The sequence below is a fragment of the Rutilus rutilus genome, assembly GCF_951802725.1.
Source record: "Rutilus rutilus genome assembly, chromosome: 16".
NCBI lineage: Eukaryota > Metazoa > Chordata > Actinopteri > Cypriniformes > Leuciscidae > Rutilus > Rutilus rutilus.
Genome location: NC_140224.1, coordinates 35,392,577 through 35,408,984, shown reverse-complemented (window position 1 = coordinate 35,408,984; position 16,408 = coordinate 35,392,577). Strand labels below are relative to the sequence as shown.

Genomic DNA, 16,408 nt, shown 5'->3' with positions numbered 1-16,408 from the left:
ATGCACTGAGACGAGAGAGGTATGTATCAACTCATCTTAGTTAAGGGAATAACATAGTTTAATATGAAAAAAACGGTGGAGTATTCCTTTAACACGTCACATTTTAGTATCGTACGCTCGCTTGGAACCTCAAATGAGGCGTTACTAAAAAAAGTACCAGGTACTAGGTGTTGTACACAGTGGAAAACCCCCCAAAAGTGAGCCCTACCGAACCGTACCATGCAGTGGAAAAGTGACATTTGGGCTCAATTTGCAAAGGGACTCAAGTTCAGCTGTTTTTAACACTTGTTTTGTCAGCTAAATGAGTGGAGATGTTCTGAAAGCTCATGACAAATTGTCTTCAGCTTTGAACTTAAAACACAAATGAAACAGAGAGCTTAAGTAAAGATCATTCTGGAGACGACGTTTTCATAGCTCAACTACAATTTTTTTTTTTTTTTTTATCACATCATCCATTTATTAATTCAGCAAAATGTATATTTGTAATGTTTCCATGACAACAGCTCCCCCTGTTGACCCCTGCTACAACTACAATGTCCTGGATGATTCATGGAGAGCCACCAACAATCAACATTCCTCTCAAATAATGTGTGACACTTGGGTCAGCTGGAACGGCTGGTACCGTCTCTTCATTCAGGGTCAGAGCGTTCAGATGCCAGACACATGTGTTGATGAGTATAGTTGTGGCACTGATGCTCCACTGTGGCTGAACGGAGGACATCCATCAGTTGAGGATGGAGTGGTCACTCGAGATGTCTGCGGTCACTGGAGCAATAACTGCTGCTTTTTCCAGTCCAATCCCATTAAAGTCAAAGCCTGTCCAGGAGATTATTATGTCTATGAGTTTGTGAGCCCAACTGCCTGCAGTTTGGTATACTGTGCAGGTAAATATATTTACATGTGCCCTTCGTGCATTTAAGAAATATATATATATTTTTTTTTGTATGTAATATTTATCATTTATTTCAGATTCAAGCAACATAAACACTACCACTACTACTGTCACGCCAGAGACAACCACAGATGAAACTACAACCATGGACACTACGACTGGTAATAAAATGTATTATGTTACAATCTGGAGGATTATTGTTTGGCATAAGCAAATCAGATCAATGTTGTGTTTGTGATGCATGTAAATAATTTAAAATAATTTATAAAGACTGTAACAAGGTCAGTTGTTATGGGAAGAAGGAGGCGGGAACCAGCGACCATTCAAACATATCTAACATACCCACGCGACTGCGCCTATATGTCTGTATTTTGTAACTTATGTTGCCTTGATAAAAAAATGTTCATTAACTGGAACACTGATAATATTTCAAAGTGATTTACATTATTTCGACAGACAGTAATTGTATTTATTAACCTGCTTTAGAAACATTCCAGTAAACATAGCTAATAGAGATTTGAAGTGAAAAAGGGAGACAATTACATTTTAAAGCATCCATGTGAAAACAAACCTGGAAAAAGAAGTGAGGATTTAGGGAGGAAAACGAGAGATTCTTAGTGCATTCCAGTGAATTATTCATGTGATAAATCGTAAATTAAATGGAGAGAGCAGACCACAAATGTGCAGGATATGTTGTATTTTTTCATAGTGTTACAGCGGAATACAAAGAAAAAAGGAAATAATCAGGAGAATACAGTGACTGAAAAGAGCTTTTGTCATAAATATTCTTGTTATACTGTAACAATCAGCCTAATCGGCTGAGTAACATGAGCTAAAACTGGGGTCAGATTAAACTGAGAGAGTTTTGGAAGCGTTTTAAAAGATGAGACGACAACAGAAATAAAGTGAATAAATTAAGTATTTAATACTTAATTTACTTAAGTGAAAAAAAACGTAAAAAACTTAAGTGATAATCCAATGAAAAGTGATTGGGTTTGCTGGAATGGTAAGTCCTTAAAAGAAACTCCTCGATCCAGCTTTGGTCGTCTTGACAGAGCCCTCATTTGTTTGCCATGCTGCTTCCTTTATGCTGGCTATTTCCTGTTTCCTGTCATGTGATCAGTCACATGACAGGCAGACCCAGTATGGTTTACACACATTAAAACAGATAAGAGGAATAAAATGGACAAAAATCATGACTAAACAACATGTAATCCTATTAAAGCTAATATGCATATAATCATCATAATATATAGAGTGGTTAAAACATGTGTCATGTGTGACAGTGTCACAATACCACGTCACATTAAAATACCAAGCGTTACGTTATTCTCCTGATGTCTGAAAATAGAACATGAAGAAAATTGTACAGCTCATTCAGTCAAATTGACAGATAAATATTATTCGTAGCTCAACCTTATAATGTGTTTCAGTCTTTTTGAACTTCCCCGAACCTGAAGTGGCTCCCACAATCTAAAACGCAGTAGACTCGATAGGAAAAAGGTGGATATATGCTATGCTTGTAGATAATGAGATAATCAGAGGTAATGATGAACAGATGAAATGGGCAGAGTAACAGGTGGGATGATCAATGATAGACAGCAGAACAGTAACACCAGACTTAAACAGAAACACAGGATATTATAGTAGACCTGACAGCATACCGTGTATTTAAAATTTGAAAGAAAATTACATTATTTATGAGTGTACACTAATATTAAAACACCATTTTTAATAAGCTACTGTGTATTTCATTGTTTCAAAGGGATAAAAGGATGTATTGTTTTAACTTACAACAAGATTATGCATTTGAAGCTTAAAGCAAATATTTTTATCCAGACTGACTTTTACACATAGTACTTTTAATAAAATGTATTACTTTTAGAAATGAAATGCCTCCTGTAGAAAAACAGTGGGTTACACTTTATTTTACAGTGTCCTTGTTACACGTTACATGTAGTTACTGTAGTAATAACTATAAATTATGTATAATTACATGCAACTAACCCTAAACCAAACCCTAATTCTAATCCTAACCCTATAGTAAGTGCGTATAGGTAATTATTATTACTCAGTAATTAAATGCATAATTACACTGTAACACAGGCACCTTAAAATAAAGTGTGACCAAACAGTGTTGGCATAATTAATCTCAGTCAAATATTTTGTATAACCTAGTGGGAATAAACAAGTAAACACAAGTGTTTTCCAATTCAGGGATATTCTAGAACAATTTCTGGAATGTATCAATGGGAGGCTTAACATGTTGTATAAAACAAATGGGTGTCAATGAAAAAATTTATAGGGAATTTCATATATAAAAAAATAAATAAAATAAATAAATTGAGGACATGAATTAAGGAAATTACAGTAGTTTGTGGTCTGAATGGGAAAAGCGTGAAATATATGATTTTACAAACCCTTATTTTTACTTTACATTTGTACTGTTAAATATTCATTTGTTTATTTTAAGTTTTATTTTAATTTTTTCATACAGTACAGCATCACAATCTGTAATTATCTGAGGATGATCTTAAATGTTGTTCCCCTTTTGTATATTTTGTTTCAATGGGAAAATAATAATTGTATTTAAATATTTGAATCTCACATTTGTCATCAAAGTTCCAACACTAAGTTCAACATTGTTATTCAAGTGGGTGAAAATAAAGATACAGTTCCTTAACACTCAATTATGATCAAGGTGGCAGCTCTTTTTTAATTAGTGAGAGAGGGGTATAAAGGATACACTTGTTGTAGGTTTAGTCAGTTTATCTAATAATCCATTTTCAGTTTACCATCCCAATATCTTCTCTTTCAGACAGACACAGATGTTAGAGGTTTACCTGTACTCTTGTGTTTGACACCTCAGTGAATGAGTCTTTTTTCTTTATTCTCTCAGAACCTACAACTGATCCATGCTATGATTATAACACTCTTGATGAATATTGGAGAGAGATACGGCAAAACCAATATCTGTACTATGGATATGATGACACCCTTGTTGAATGGAGTGGCTGGTATCGGCTGTATCTGAATGGAGAAAGTGCCCAGATGTCTGAGTGGTGTGTGAGTTATGCTGGATGTGGTGGAGAAACTGGACTGTATCTCAACGGTTCTCATCCAACACTTGAGGATGGAGTGGAGACCCGTGAAGTCGTGGGAACTAATCCATGGTGGTGGCAGTATTCCCATGAGTGTGGCGCATACAATTCCACATCCATCCGAGTCAAAGCCTGTCCAGGAGATTATTACGTCTATGAATTTGTCAAACCCATCATATCATCCCCTCGGCCTATGTACTGTGCAGGTACAATATTAACTCTTGTCTCTGGGCTTTTTGTTATGATTTTTTATAATGAGTGTAAACGCTTTATATATTAGATCATTTAACATAATTTTTTGTTTTATGAAAATAATCATGTTTTAACAAGTTATAATCAGTGGTGTGCAGTCCATTACCCATTCTGTATAGTAGGTTATGTTACAGATCAATAGCACCTAGATCTCTTTGTTACACAATTACTCAAATTACACGTTATGCCATTTGTTCAATAATTAATATGTATACTGTACATGAACGTATCATAATATTACTCTACAGTCCTCTTGTGCCTATCTGCAGTCAAGTTTTTGTATATGTAGCCCCTTGTTGCTTCTGTAGGCTGCTGTCAGTACTGTAGACTTGCCTCACTTTGAGCCTGAAAGTACACTACTTGTTAGAATATAATTGCTATGATATAGTTAGAATATAATTGCAAGTTAGTATATATATACAATTAATACTTTTGCAAACACCATGACAGTTGCTTTCCAAAGCATCAGCAGTGATCCCTGCTACAACTATGAGTCTCTGGATCGTCCCTGGAGAGCCAACAATGAAAGTGGAGATTACATTTGTGATGAACTTTTCTCCTGGAATGGCTGGTATCGGCTTTTCTACTATGGAATGGACATCCGGATGCCAGAGACCTGTGCTAGTTCTTACACCTGTAACACATACTTCAATCTGTGGCTCAATGATCCTCACCCTCAGATAGAGGATGGAGTGGTGACCAGGGAGGTCTGTGGAGGGACTTATTCGGGAAGCTGCTGTAAATACAAGACAATTCCCATCAGAGTGAAAGCGTGTCCAGGCAATTACTATGTCTATGAACTTGTGAATCCACTATTCTGGTGTTCAGGATACTGTACAGGTACTGTACTTTTCTCATTTATTCAAGTATTTCAAACCTTTTTTTTTTTTTTTTTTTTTTTTTTTTGCATGACATGAATTTCCTTCTTTTTAGATGTCAACACTATTTCACAGGCGGTTTCCACTATAAGTCCAGATATATTCACTGGATCCAGCATCACCTTGAGTAAGTTGTAAATAATATATATGAACAAATACGTGAGTGTTATTAAAAATTATCATTTTTTTCAATGAATTGCATTACAGTTTAAATGGAAATATTTATGCTTAAACATTTTCACTATTACACAGTCGCATTGTGTGTGAATGGTTTATGAATCTCATGATTATTACAGTGTTTGACTGGTTCGGATTTGCTCTTGTGAAGTTCCTTGTTGAAATATATAACTTGTTTGTTTTGGTCTCATCATCTCTCAGTAACAGATTATGACCCGTGTAATAACTACAACATACTCGACAACTACTGGAGAAGCACACTCAATTACTGGTCTAGTAATGGATACATATCTGATCATGATGACACTCGTGTAGAATGGGATGGCTGGTATCGACTCTTCATTAATGGATCAAGTGCTCAGATGCCTGAGTGGTGTTTTAATTACATGTCATGTGGAGGTTATAGTTCTCTGTGGCTTGGTGACTCTCATCCTCGGCTAGAAGATGGAGTTGTTAGTCGTGAAGTTTACGGCTCCCGTAATGATCAGTGCAATCGCCACAGATCCGACCCGATCCAAGTCAAAGCTTGTCCCGGAAATTATTATGTCTACAAATTTACCAGGCCGACTCTTTCAATCCCATATCCTGTATATTGTGCAGGTATATTCGTTCATCTTTATATTTGATGTGCTTATCATGAATTGTATTGGTTTGAATTCATATTATCAACTTGAATATATTTAATCTTCAATATATAAAAATATATCTTTCTTTCACTTTCACTTTCACTTTCATATAATGCTTTCTTTCTCCTTTTTCCTTAATAGTGCCTTTCTCCACCCCAAGTGTCGACCCCTGCTACAGCTATACCAGTCTGGATGAGCCTTGGAGAGCCACAGACAACCCTTACTATAATAACTATAACTCCTATAGTATGTGTGATTATAATGTGGAGTGGAATGGCTGGTACAGGATGTTCTACAATGGTGAAAATACTCAGATGCCAGAATCATGTGTAAATCAGTACATGTGTGGCACTTATTACCCACTGTCGCTCAGCGGCCCTCACCCACAGCTGGAAAATGGAGTGGTCACCCGTCAGGTCTGTGTCTCCTCATGGAATGGCTGCTGTACTTACACATCCCACCCTATAAGAGTCAAAGCCTGTCCAGGAAATTACTATGTTTATGAGTTTGTCAAGCCAATATTTTGTGGCGCTTACTGTACAGGTGAGCATTTACTTATACAATCCTCATTCTTTAATGTTTTTCTGGATTTTGTTTGAAAATTATTGATGTTGATATAAAATGTTCCTAATACCAGATGCCTCAAACCAGTCCATCTCATCAGCGGCTACAACAACAGAGACGATCCCATCCATAGAATCCATGACTCCACCAATCACCACCACTGGTAAAGTATTGTGTTGCTTCTTTAATAAACTCTCTTGAGCATCTTTTTGGACATGGATTACATGGATTATTGAATTGTTGAATCATTATTGAACATTGAAATGTTCCTGATTATCACATTAAGCAAACGCATTATAATTTCTACAGAAAAAGATAAAAAAAAAAAAACACATTAACAAGAAGTAATACAGCTCACAAATGATTATGCAATTCAAACTCTTAAAATGGAAACAAAGAATGCATTTCTAGGCAAAGTGAAGTACTGAAGTGTTGTAAACAGTGAAACTAAACCACCAGAGTTTCTCAAGCACATTTTGTAACACTAAACTTATTTTTTAACCCCAAAACCCTAAAGTTGTTCCAAACCTGTATGAATTTCTTTTATCTGCTGAACACAATAGAATAAATATTTGTAACCAAACAGTTGAGCGGCACAATTGATTTCCATTGTATTTTTCCCCATACTATGGAAATCAATGGTGGCCCAAAACTGTTTGTTAACAAACATTCTTCAAAATATCTTCTTTTGTGTTCAGCAGAAGAAAGAAATTCATAGAAGTTGGGAACAACTCGAGTTGTTGATGACAAAATTGGAGTGCGAGTTTATGATGACAAAATCTTCATTTTAGGATAAATCTTCATTTACGGCTCGGCTCGCTTTACTTTGGCTGGGTTTGCTTTTCCACTGCAGTTTAGTACCGCTATAAAGTGGGTGGGATTATAGACTGATTGTTATAGTTGCACCAAATCCAATGATGCTGTTAGTGACGATTCTCTCTGACCAATCAGTGATCTGCAGTTTTAACACGTCACACACTTTTACACATTTTAGTATCGTACGGCTCGCTTGGAACCTCAAATGAGGTGGTAGTAAAAAAAAAAAAGGTACTAGGTGTTGTACGCAGTGGAAAAAAACCCAAAAGTGAGCCCTACCGAGCCTACCATGCAGTGGAAAAGTGCCATTTGGGCTCAATTGCAAAGGGACTCAAGTTCAGCTGTTTTTAACACTTGTTTTGTCAGCTAAATGAGTGGAGATGTTCTGAAAGCTCACAAAAAATTGTCTTCAGCTTTGAATTTAAAACACAAATGAAACAGGGAGCTTAAGGAAAGATCGTTCTGGAGACAACGTTTTCATAGCTCAACTACTAAAAAAATAAAAATGTATCACACCATCCATTTATTTATTCAGCAAAATGTGTGTTTTTAATATTTCCATGACAACAGCTCCCCCTGTTGACCCCTGCTACAACTACAATGTCCTGGATGATTCATGGAGAGCCACCAACAATCAACATTCCTCTCAAATAATGTGTGACACTTGGGTCAGCTGGAACGGCTGGTACCGTCTCTTCATTCAGGATCAGAGCGTTCAGATGCCAGACACATGTGTTGATGAGTATAGTTGTGGCACTCATGCTCCACTGTGGCTGAAAGGAGGACATCCAACAGTTGAGGATGGAGTGGTCACTCGAGATGTCTGCGGTCACTGGAGCAATAACTGCTGCTATTTCCAATCCAATCCCATTAAAGTCAAAGCCTGTCCAGGAGATTATTATGTCTATGAGTTTGTGAGCCCAACTACCTGCAGTTTGGTATACTGTGCAGGTAAATATATTTACATGTGCCCTTTGTTTATGTAAGACATAATTGCTATTTATGTAATATTTATCATTTATTTCAGATTCAAGCAACATAAACACTACCACTGTCACGCCGGAGACAACCACAGCAGAAACTACAACCATGGACACTGCGACTGGTAATATAATGTATTATGTTACAATCTGGAGGATTATTGTTTGGCATAAGCAAATCAGATCCATGTTGTGTTTGTGATGCATGTACTGTAACTAATTTAAAAGAATTTACAAAACCAAATAGGCTATTAAATTATGAGCTATATTAAGGATGATTCAGCCATAGGCACAATGTCAAAGGTAATCATAGCCATGCTGATATACTGCTGCTATGCTGTATCATATGTATTTAAATAGAATACAAATATTATGATGGGGTAAATTAAACTGAAAGATGTCTATGACATTACTAATACTGTTTTTTTTGTTGTTGTTTTTTTTTTGTTTTTTGAGAATTACTGAAGAAAGCAGTATCCGCAAGTCCCATGACGCTTTGTGTGCAACAATCTTAACTGTAAACAATCAGTGAAACTTTTGCTGTATAAATGCAATAAAAAGCATTTCCAAAACTGGGTACTATGAGATGACACTATTCTACATAAAAAGGACATTTAAAAGTGTAAAAACATTAACAAATGACTACCAGACCATAAATAACCTGAAAAGCTCAATTATTTCCGCAGCAATATTACAGACATGTTAAATATCACTGTAGTGATATATGTCTGTATTATGTAACATATGTTGCCTTGATCAAAATTGTTCATTAACTGGAACACTGATAATATTTCTAAGTGATTTACATTATTTTGACAGACAGTAATTGTATTTATTAACCTGCTTTAGAAACATTCCAGTAAACACAACTAATAGAGATTAGAAGTGAAAAAGGGAGACAATTACATTTTAAAGCATCCATGTGAAAACAAACCTGGAAAAAGAAGTGAGGATTTAGGGAGGAAACCGAGAGATTCTTAGTGCATTCCAGTGAATTATCCATGTGATAAATCGTAAATTAAATGGAGAGAGTAGACCACAAATGTGCAGGATATGTTGTATTTTTTCATAGTGTTACACCGGAATACAAAGAAAAAAGAAAATAATCAGGAGAATACAGTGACTGAAAAGAGCTTTTGTCATAAATATTCTTGTTATACTGTAACAATCGGCCTAATCGGATGAGTTACATGAGCTAAAACTGGGGTCAGATTAAACAGAGAGTTTTGGAAGCATTTTAAAAGATGAGACGACAACAGAAATAAAGTGAATAAATTAAGTGTATTTACAATTTCGACAAGGAACTTAAAACAACATAATACAACAAGAAGCCTTAGGCTGTTAAAAGCATAGAGTCCATTGGTTCCATCCCATAAAACAGTCCTTAAGAGTCCTCACGTGCTGTAAGTCCCAATGTGTAAGTCTCCACCGGTGTATATACAATCCAACTGTAGTGATAATCCAATGAAAAGTGAAGTGGTTTGCTGGAATGTTAAGTCCTTAAAAGAAACTCCTCCTTCCAGCTTTGGTCATCTTGACCATCTTGACAGAGCCCTCATTTCTTTGAGATGCTGCTTCCTTTATGCTGGCTATTTCCTGTTTTCTGTCATGTGATCAATCACATGACAGGCAGACCCAGTATGGTTTACACACATTAAAACAGATAAGAGGAATAAAATGGACAAAAATGACTAAGACAACATGTAAACCAATTAAAACTGTAATATACATATAATCATCATAATATGGTTAAAACGTGTCATGTGTGACAGTGTCATAATACCACGTCACATTAAAATACCAAGCGTTACGTTATTCTCCTGATGTCTGAAAATAGAACATGAAGAAAATTGTACAGCTCATTCAGTCAAATTGACAGATAAATATTATTCGTAGCTCAACCTTATCATTTGTTTCAGTCTTTTTGAACTTCCCCGAACCTGAAGTGGCTCCCACAATCTAAAACGCAGTAGACTCGATAGGAAAAAGGTGGATATATGCTATGCTTGTAGATAATGAGATAATCAGAGGTAATGATGAACAGATGAAATGGGCGGAGTAACAGGTGGGATGATCAATGATAGACAGCAGAACAGTAACACCAGACTTAAACAGAAACACAGGATATTATAGTAGACCTGACAGCATACTGTGTATTTAAAATTTGAAAGAAAATTACATTATTTATTAGTGTGCACTAATATTAAAACACCATTTTTAATAAGCTACTGTATTTCATTGTTTCAAAGGGATAAAAGGATGTATTGTTTTAACTTACAAAAAGATTATGCATTTGAAGCTTAAAGCAGATATTTTTATCCAGACTGACTTTTACACATAGTACTTTTAATAAAATGTATTACTTTTAGAAATGAAATGCCTCCTGTAGAAAAACAGTGGGTTACACTTTATTTTACAGTGTCCTTGTTACACGTTACATGTAGTTACTGTAGTAATAACTATAAATTATGTATAATTACATGCAACTAACCCTAAACCAAACCCTAATTCTAATCCTAACCCTATAGTAAGTACATATAGGTAATTATTATTACTCAGTAATTAAATGCATAATTACACTGTAACACAGGCACCTTAAAATAAAGTGTGACCAAACAGTGTTGGCATAATTAATCTCAGTCAAATATTTTGTATAACCTAGTGGGAATAAACAAGTAAACACAAGTGTTTTCCAATTCAGGGATATTCTAGAACAATTTCTGGAATGTATCAATGGGAGGCTTAACATGTTGTATAAAACATATGGGTGTCAATGAAAAAAATAATAGGGAATTTCATATATTACAAATATTTTGAAAAAAAAAAAAAAATTGAGGACATGAATTAAGGAAATTACAGTAGTTTGTGGTCTGAATGGGAAAAAGCGTGAAATATATGATTTTACAAACCCTTAATTTTACTTTACATTTGTACTGTTAAATATTCATTTGTTTATTTTAAGTTTTATTTTAAATTTTTCATACAGTACAGCATCACAATCTGTAATTATCTGAGGATGATCTTAAATGTTGTTCCCCTTTTGTATATTTTGTTTCAATGGGGAAATAATCGTATTTAAATATTTGAATCTCACATTTGTCATCAAAGTTCCAACACTAAGTTTAACATTGTTATTCAAGTGGGTGAAAATAAAGATACAGTTCCTTAACACTCAATTATGATCAAGGTGGCAGCTCTTTTTTAATTAGTGAGAGAGGGGTATAAAGGATACACCTGTTGTAGGTTTAGTCAGTTTATCTAATAATCCATTTTCAGTTTACCATCCCAATATCTTCTCTTTCAGACAGACACAGATGTTAGATGTTTAACTGTACTCTTGTGTTTGACACCTCAGTGAATGAGTCTTTTCTCTTTATTCTCTCAGAACCTACAACTGATCCTTGCTATAATTATAACACTCTTGATGAATATTGGAGAGACATACGGCAAAGCCCATATCAGTACTCTGGACATGATGACACTCTTGTTGAATGGAGTGGCTGGTATCGGCTGTATCTGAATGGAGAAAGTGCCCAGATGTCTGAGTGGTGTGTGAGTAATGTGGGATGTGGCGGTCAAACTGGACTGTATCTCAACGGTTCTCATCCAACACTTGAGGATGGAGTGGAGACCCGTGAAGTTGTGGGAACTAATGCATGGGGGTGGTGGGGGTATTCCCATGAGTGTGGCGCCTACAGTTCCACATCCATCCGAGTCAAAGCCTGTCCAGGAGATTATTACGTCTATGAATTTGTCAAACCCATCATATCACCCCCCCAGCCTGTGTACTGTGCAGGTACAATTTTAACCCTTGTCTCTGGGATTTTTGTTAGGATTTTTTATTTCACTATAATGAGTAAACGCTCTATATATTAGATAATTTAACATAAATTTTTTGTTTTATGAAAATAATCATGTTTTAACTAGTTATAATCAGTGGTGTGCAGTCCATTACCCATTCTGTATAGTAGGTTATGTTACAGATCAATAGCACCTAGATCTCTTTGTTACACAATTCCTCAAATTACACGTTACGCCATTTGTTCAATAACTAATATGTATACTGTATATGAACGTATCATAATATTACTCTACAGTCCTCTTGTGCCTATCTGCAGTCAAGTGTTTGTCTCAGAAAGAATCTTATTTTCATATATTTTTTATATATAGTCCCTGTTGCTTCTGCAGGCTGCTGTCAGTACTGTTGACTTGCCTCACTTTGAGCCTGAAAGTACACTACTTGTTAGAATATAATTGCTATAATATAGTTAGAATATAATGCAAGTTAGTATATATATATATATATACAACTAATAATTTTGCAAACTCCATGACAGTTGCTTTCCAAAGCATCAGCAGTGATCCCTGCTACAACTATGAGTCTCTGGATCGTCCCTGGAGAGCCAACAATGAAAGTGGAGATTACATTTGTGATGAACTTTTCTCCTGGAATGGCTGGTACCGGCTTTTCTACTATGGAATGGACATCCGGATTCCAGAGACCTGTGTTAGTTCATTCACCTGTAACACATACTATAATCTGTGGCTCAGTGATCCTCACCCTCAGATAGAGGATGGAGTGGTGACCAGGGAGGTCTGTGGTGGTGGTTATTGGGGAAGCTGCTGTGGTTATAAGTCTAAACCCATCAGAGTGAAAGCGTGTCCAGGCAATTACTATGTCTATGAACTTGTGAATCCAGTATGGGGGTGTTCAGGATACTGCACAGGTACTGTGCTTTCCTATAATTTATTTAAATATTTCAAACCTTTTTTTTTCTTTTTTTTTCTGCATGACATGAATTCCCTTCTTTTTAGATGTCAACACTATTTCACTGCCAGTTTCCACTATAAGTCCAGATATATTCACTGGATCCAGCATCACCTTGAGTAAGTTGTAAATAATATATATGAACGAATACATGAGTGTTATTAAAAATTAAATAAAAAAAATTCAATGAAAGATTTGCATTTCAGTTTAAATGGAAATGTTTATGCATAGACATTTTTACTATTACACAGTCACATTGTGTATGAATGGTTTATGAATCTCATGATTATTACAGTGTTTGACTGGTTCAGATTTGCTCTTGTGAAGTTTCTCATTGAAATATAACTTGCTTGTTTTGGTCTCATCATCTCTCACTAACAGATTATGACCCGTGTAATAACTACAACATGCTCGACAACTACTGGAGAAGCACACACAATTACTGGTCTAGTTATGGATTCATATCTGATCATGATGACACTCGTGTAGAATGGGATGGCTGGTATCGACTCTTCATTAATGGATCAAGTGCTCAGATGCCTGAGTGGTGTTTTTATTACATGTCATGTGGAGGTTATAGTTCTCTGTGGCTTGGTGACTCTCATCCTCGGCTAGAAGATGGAGTTGTTACTCGTGAAATTTATGGCACTCGCAATGATCAGTGCAGTCGCTACAGATCTGACCCGATCCAAGTCAAAGCTTGTCCTGGAAGTTATTATGTCTACAAATTTACCAGACCAACTCTTTCAATCCCAGCTCCTGTATATTGTGCAGGTATATTTATTCATCTTTATATTTGATATGCTTGTCATGAATTGTATTGGTTTGAATTCATATTATCATCTTGAATATATTTAATCTTCAATATATAATGCTGTCTTCCTACTTTTTCCTTAATAGTGCCTTTCTCCACCCCAAGTGTCGATCCCTGCTACAACTATACTAGTCTAGATGAGCCTTGGAGAGCCACAGATAACTACTACTATAATAACTATAACTACTATGGCATGTGTGATTATAATGTGGAGTGGAATGGCTGGTACAGGATGTTCTACAATGGTGAAAATACTCAGATGCCAGAATCATGTGTAAATCAAGGCATGTGTGGCACTTATGAACCACTGTCGCTCAGCGGCCCTCACCCACAGCTGGAAGATGGAGTGGTCACCCGTCAGGTCTGTGTCTCCTCATGGAATGGCTGCTGTACTTACACATCCCACCCTATAAGAGTCAAAGCCTGTCCAGGAAATTACTATGTTTATGAGTTTGTCAAGCCAATATTTTGTGGAGCTTACTGTACTGGTGAGGATTTACTTCCTCATTCTTTAATTTTTTTTCTGGATTTTGTTTGAAAATTATTGATGTTGATATAAAATGTTCCTACTACCAGAAGCCTCAACTCAGTCCATCTCATCAGCGTCTACAACAACAGAGATGATCCCATCTTTAGAATCCATGACTCCACCTATCACCACCACTGGTAAAGTATTGTCTTGCTTCCTTAATAAACTCTCTTGAGCATCTTTTTGGACATGCATTTTCTCTGAAACATGAATTATTGAATTGTTGAATCATTATTGAACATTGAAATGTTCCTGATTATCACATTAAGCAAATGCATTATAATTTCTACAGAGAAAGATAATTTAAAAAAAATCACATTAACAAGAAGTAATACAGCTCACAAATGACTATGCATTTCAAACTCTTAAAATGGAAACAAAGAATGCATTACTAGGCAAAGTGAAGTACTGAAGTGCTGTAAATAGTGAAAACTAAACCACCAGAGTTTCTCAAACACATTTTGTAGTTTTTCCAAACCTGTATGAATTTATTTTATCTGCTGAACACAATAAAAAAAAAATATATATATATATATATATTTGTAACCAAACATTTGTGAGGCACCATTGAAAAATTGTATTTTTTTCCCATAGTATGGAAATCAATGGTGACCTAAAACTGTTTGTTGACAAAAATTCTTCAAAATATCTTTGTATTCAGCAAAAGAAAGAAATTTATAGAGGTTGGGAAAAACTTGAGTGCGAGTTTATGATGACAAAATCTTCATTTACGGCTCGGCTCGCTTTACTTTGGCTGGGTTTGCTTTTCCACTGCAGTTTAGTACCGCTATAAAGTGGGTGGGATTATAGACTGATCGTTATAGTTGCACCAAATCCAATGAGGCTGGTAGTGACGATTCTCTCTGACCAATCAGTGATCTGCAGTTTTAAAGGGATACTCCACCGTCTTTTCATATTAAACTATGTTATTCCCTTAACTAAGATGAGTTGATACATACCTCTCTCGTCTCAGTGCATGCACTCAATCGCTCTGGTGCGCAGCGACACTTTGATAGCACTTAGTTTAGCCCAGTTCATTCATTAGGGACCAAACAGAGATGAAGTTAGAAGCGACCAAACACCTCCACGTTTTCCCTATTTAAATACAGTTACACGAGTAGTTACACGACCAAGTATGATGACACAAAATAAAACATGGCGCTTTTCTAAGCGGGTAAAAAGGATAACTTAACTATAATGTATGGCGGAATAGCACTTGAAGTTGGGAGCACTTCGACTCTGCGCAGTAAAAAGTCATGTTGGTTCTAATGACAGAAGTGAGAGGGAGAGGATTTTTCAGGAGTGACTTTTTACTGCGCAGAGTCGAAGTGCTCCCAACTTCAAGTGCTATTCCGCCATACATTATAGTTAAGTTATCCTTTTTACCCGCTTAGAAAAGTGCCACGTTTTATTTTGTGTCATCATACTTGGTCGTGTAGCTACTCGTGTAACTGTATTTAAATAGGGAAAACGTGGAGGTGTTTGGTCGCTTCTAACTTCATCTCTGTTTGGTCCCTAATGAATGAACTGGGCTAAACTAAGTGCTATCAAAGTGTCGCTGCGCACCAGAGCGATTGAGTGCATGCACTGAGACGAGAGAGGTATGTATCAACTCATCTTAGTTAAGGGAATAACATAGTTTAATATGAAAAAAACGGTGGAGTATTCCTTTAACACGTCACATTTTAGTATCGTACGCTCGCTTGGAACCTCAAATGAGGCGTTACTAAAAAAAGTACCAGGTACTAGGTGTTGTACACAGTGGAAAACCCCCCAAAAGTGAGCCCTACCGAACCGTACCATGCAGTGGAAAAGTGACATTTGGGCTCAATTTGCAAAGGGACTCAAGTTCAGCTGTTTTTAACACTTGTTTTGTCAGCTAAATGAGTGGAGATGTTCTGAAAGCTCATGACAAATTGTCTTCAGCTTTGAACTTAAAACACAAATGGAACAGAGAGCTTAAGTAAAGATCATTCTGGAGACGACGTTTTCATAGCTCAACTACAAAAAA

The 16,408-nt window shown here is 36.1% G+C and overlaps 3 protein-coding genes across 3 annotated transcripts in view; all 3 read left to right on the top strand.

The window, feature by feature from the left end:
- The window catches only part of LOC311306292 (uncharacterized protein), a gene marked incomplete at both ends in the record, with an annotated part of 48,803 nt that extends 48,498 nt beyond the window's left edge, over positions 1-305 (top strand). The window contains one exon of the mRNA XM_084434614.1: positions 298-305. Within this exon, the coding sequence (XP_084290740.1) occupies positions 298-305 (8 nt within the window). The remainder of the gene's footprint in view (positions 1-297) is intronic.
- A 188-nt stretch (positions 306-493) lies between these two features.
- LOC311306291 (uncharacterized protein) lies at positions 494-6,691 on the top strand (the record flags this gene model as incomplete). The annotated part of the gene is made up of 6 exons (XM_084434613.1): positions 494-884; positions 3,792-4,199; positions 4,696-5,151; positions 5,502-5,900; positions 6,068-6,469; positions 6,564-6,691. The coding sequence occupies 6 exons, from the start codon at positions 494-496 to the stop codon at positions 6,689-6,691; spliced, it is 2,184 nt and encodes a 727-aa protein (XP_084290739.1).
- A 1,175-nt stretch (positions 6,692-7,866) lies between these two features.
- Positions 7,867-14,572, top strand: LOC311306290 (uncharacterized protein; the record flags this gene model as incomplete). Its single annotated transcript, XM_084434612.1, has 7 exons — positions 7,867-8,257; positions 11,672-12,082; positions 12,624-13,173; positions 13,286-13,314; positions 13,436-13,828; positions 13,955-14,356; positions 14,445-14,572. 7 exons carry the CDS (start codon positions 7,867-7,869, stop codon positions 14,570-14,572), a joined length of 2,304 nt encoding a protein of 767 aa, XP_084290738.1.
- Between the last annotated feature and the right edge of the window lie 1,836 nt (positions 14,573-16,408).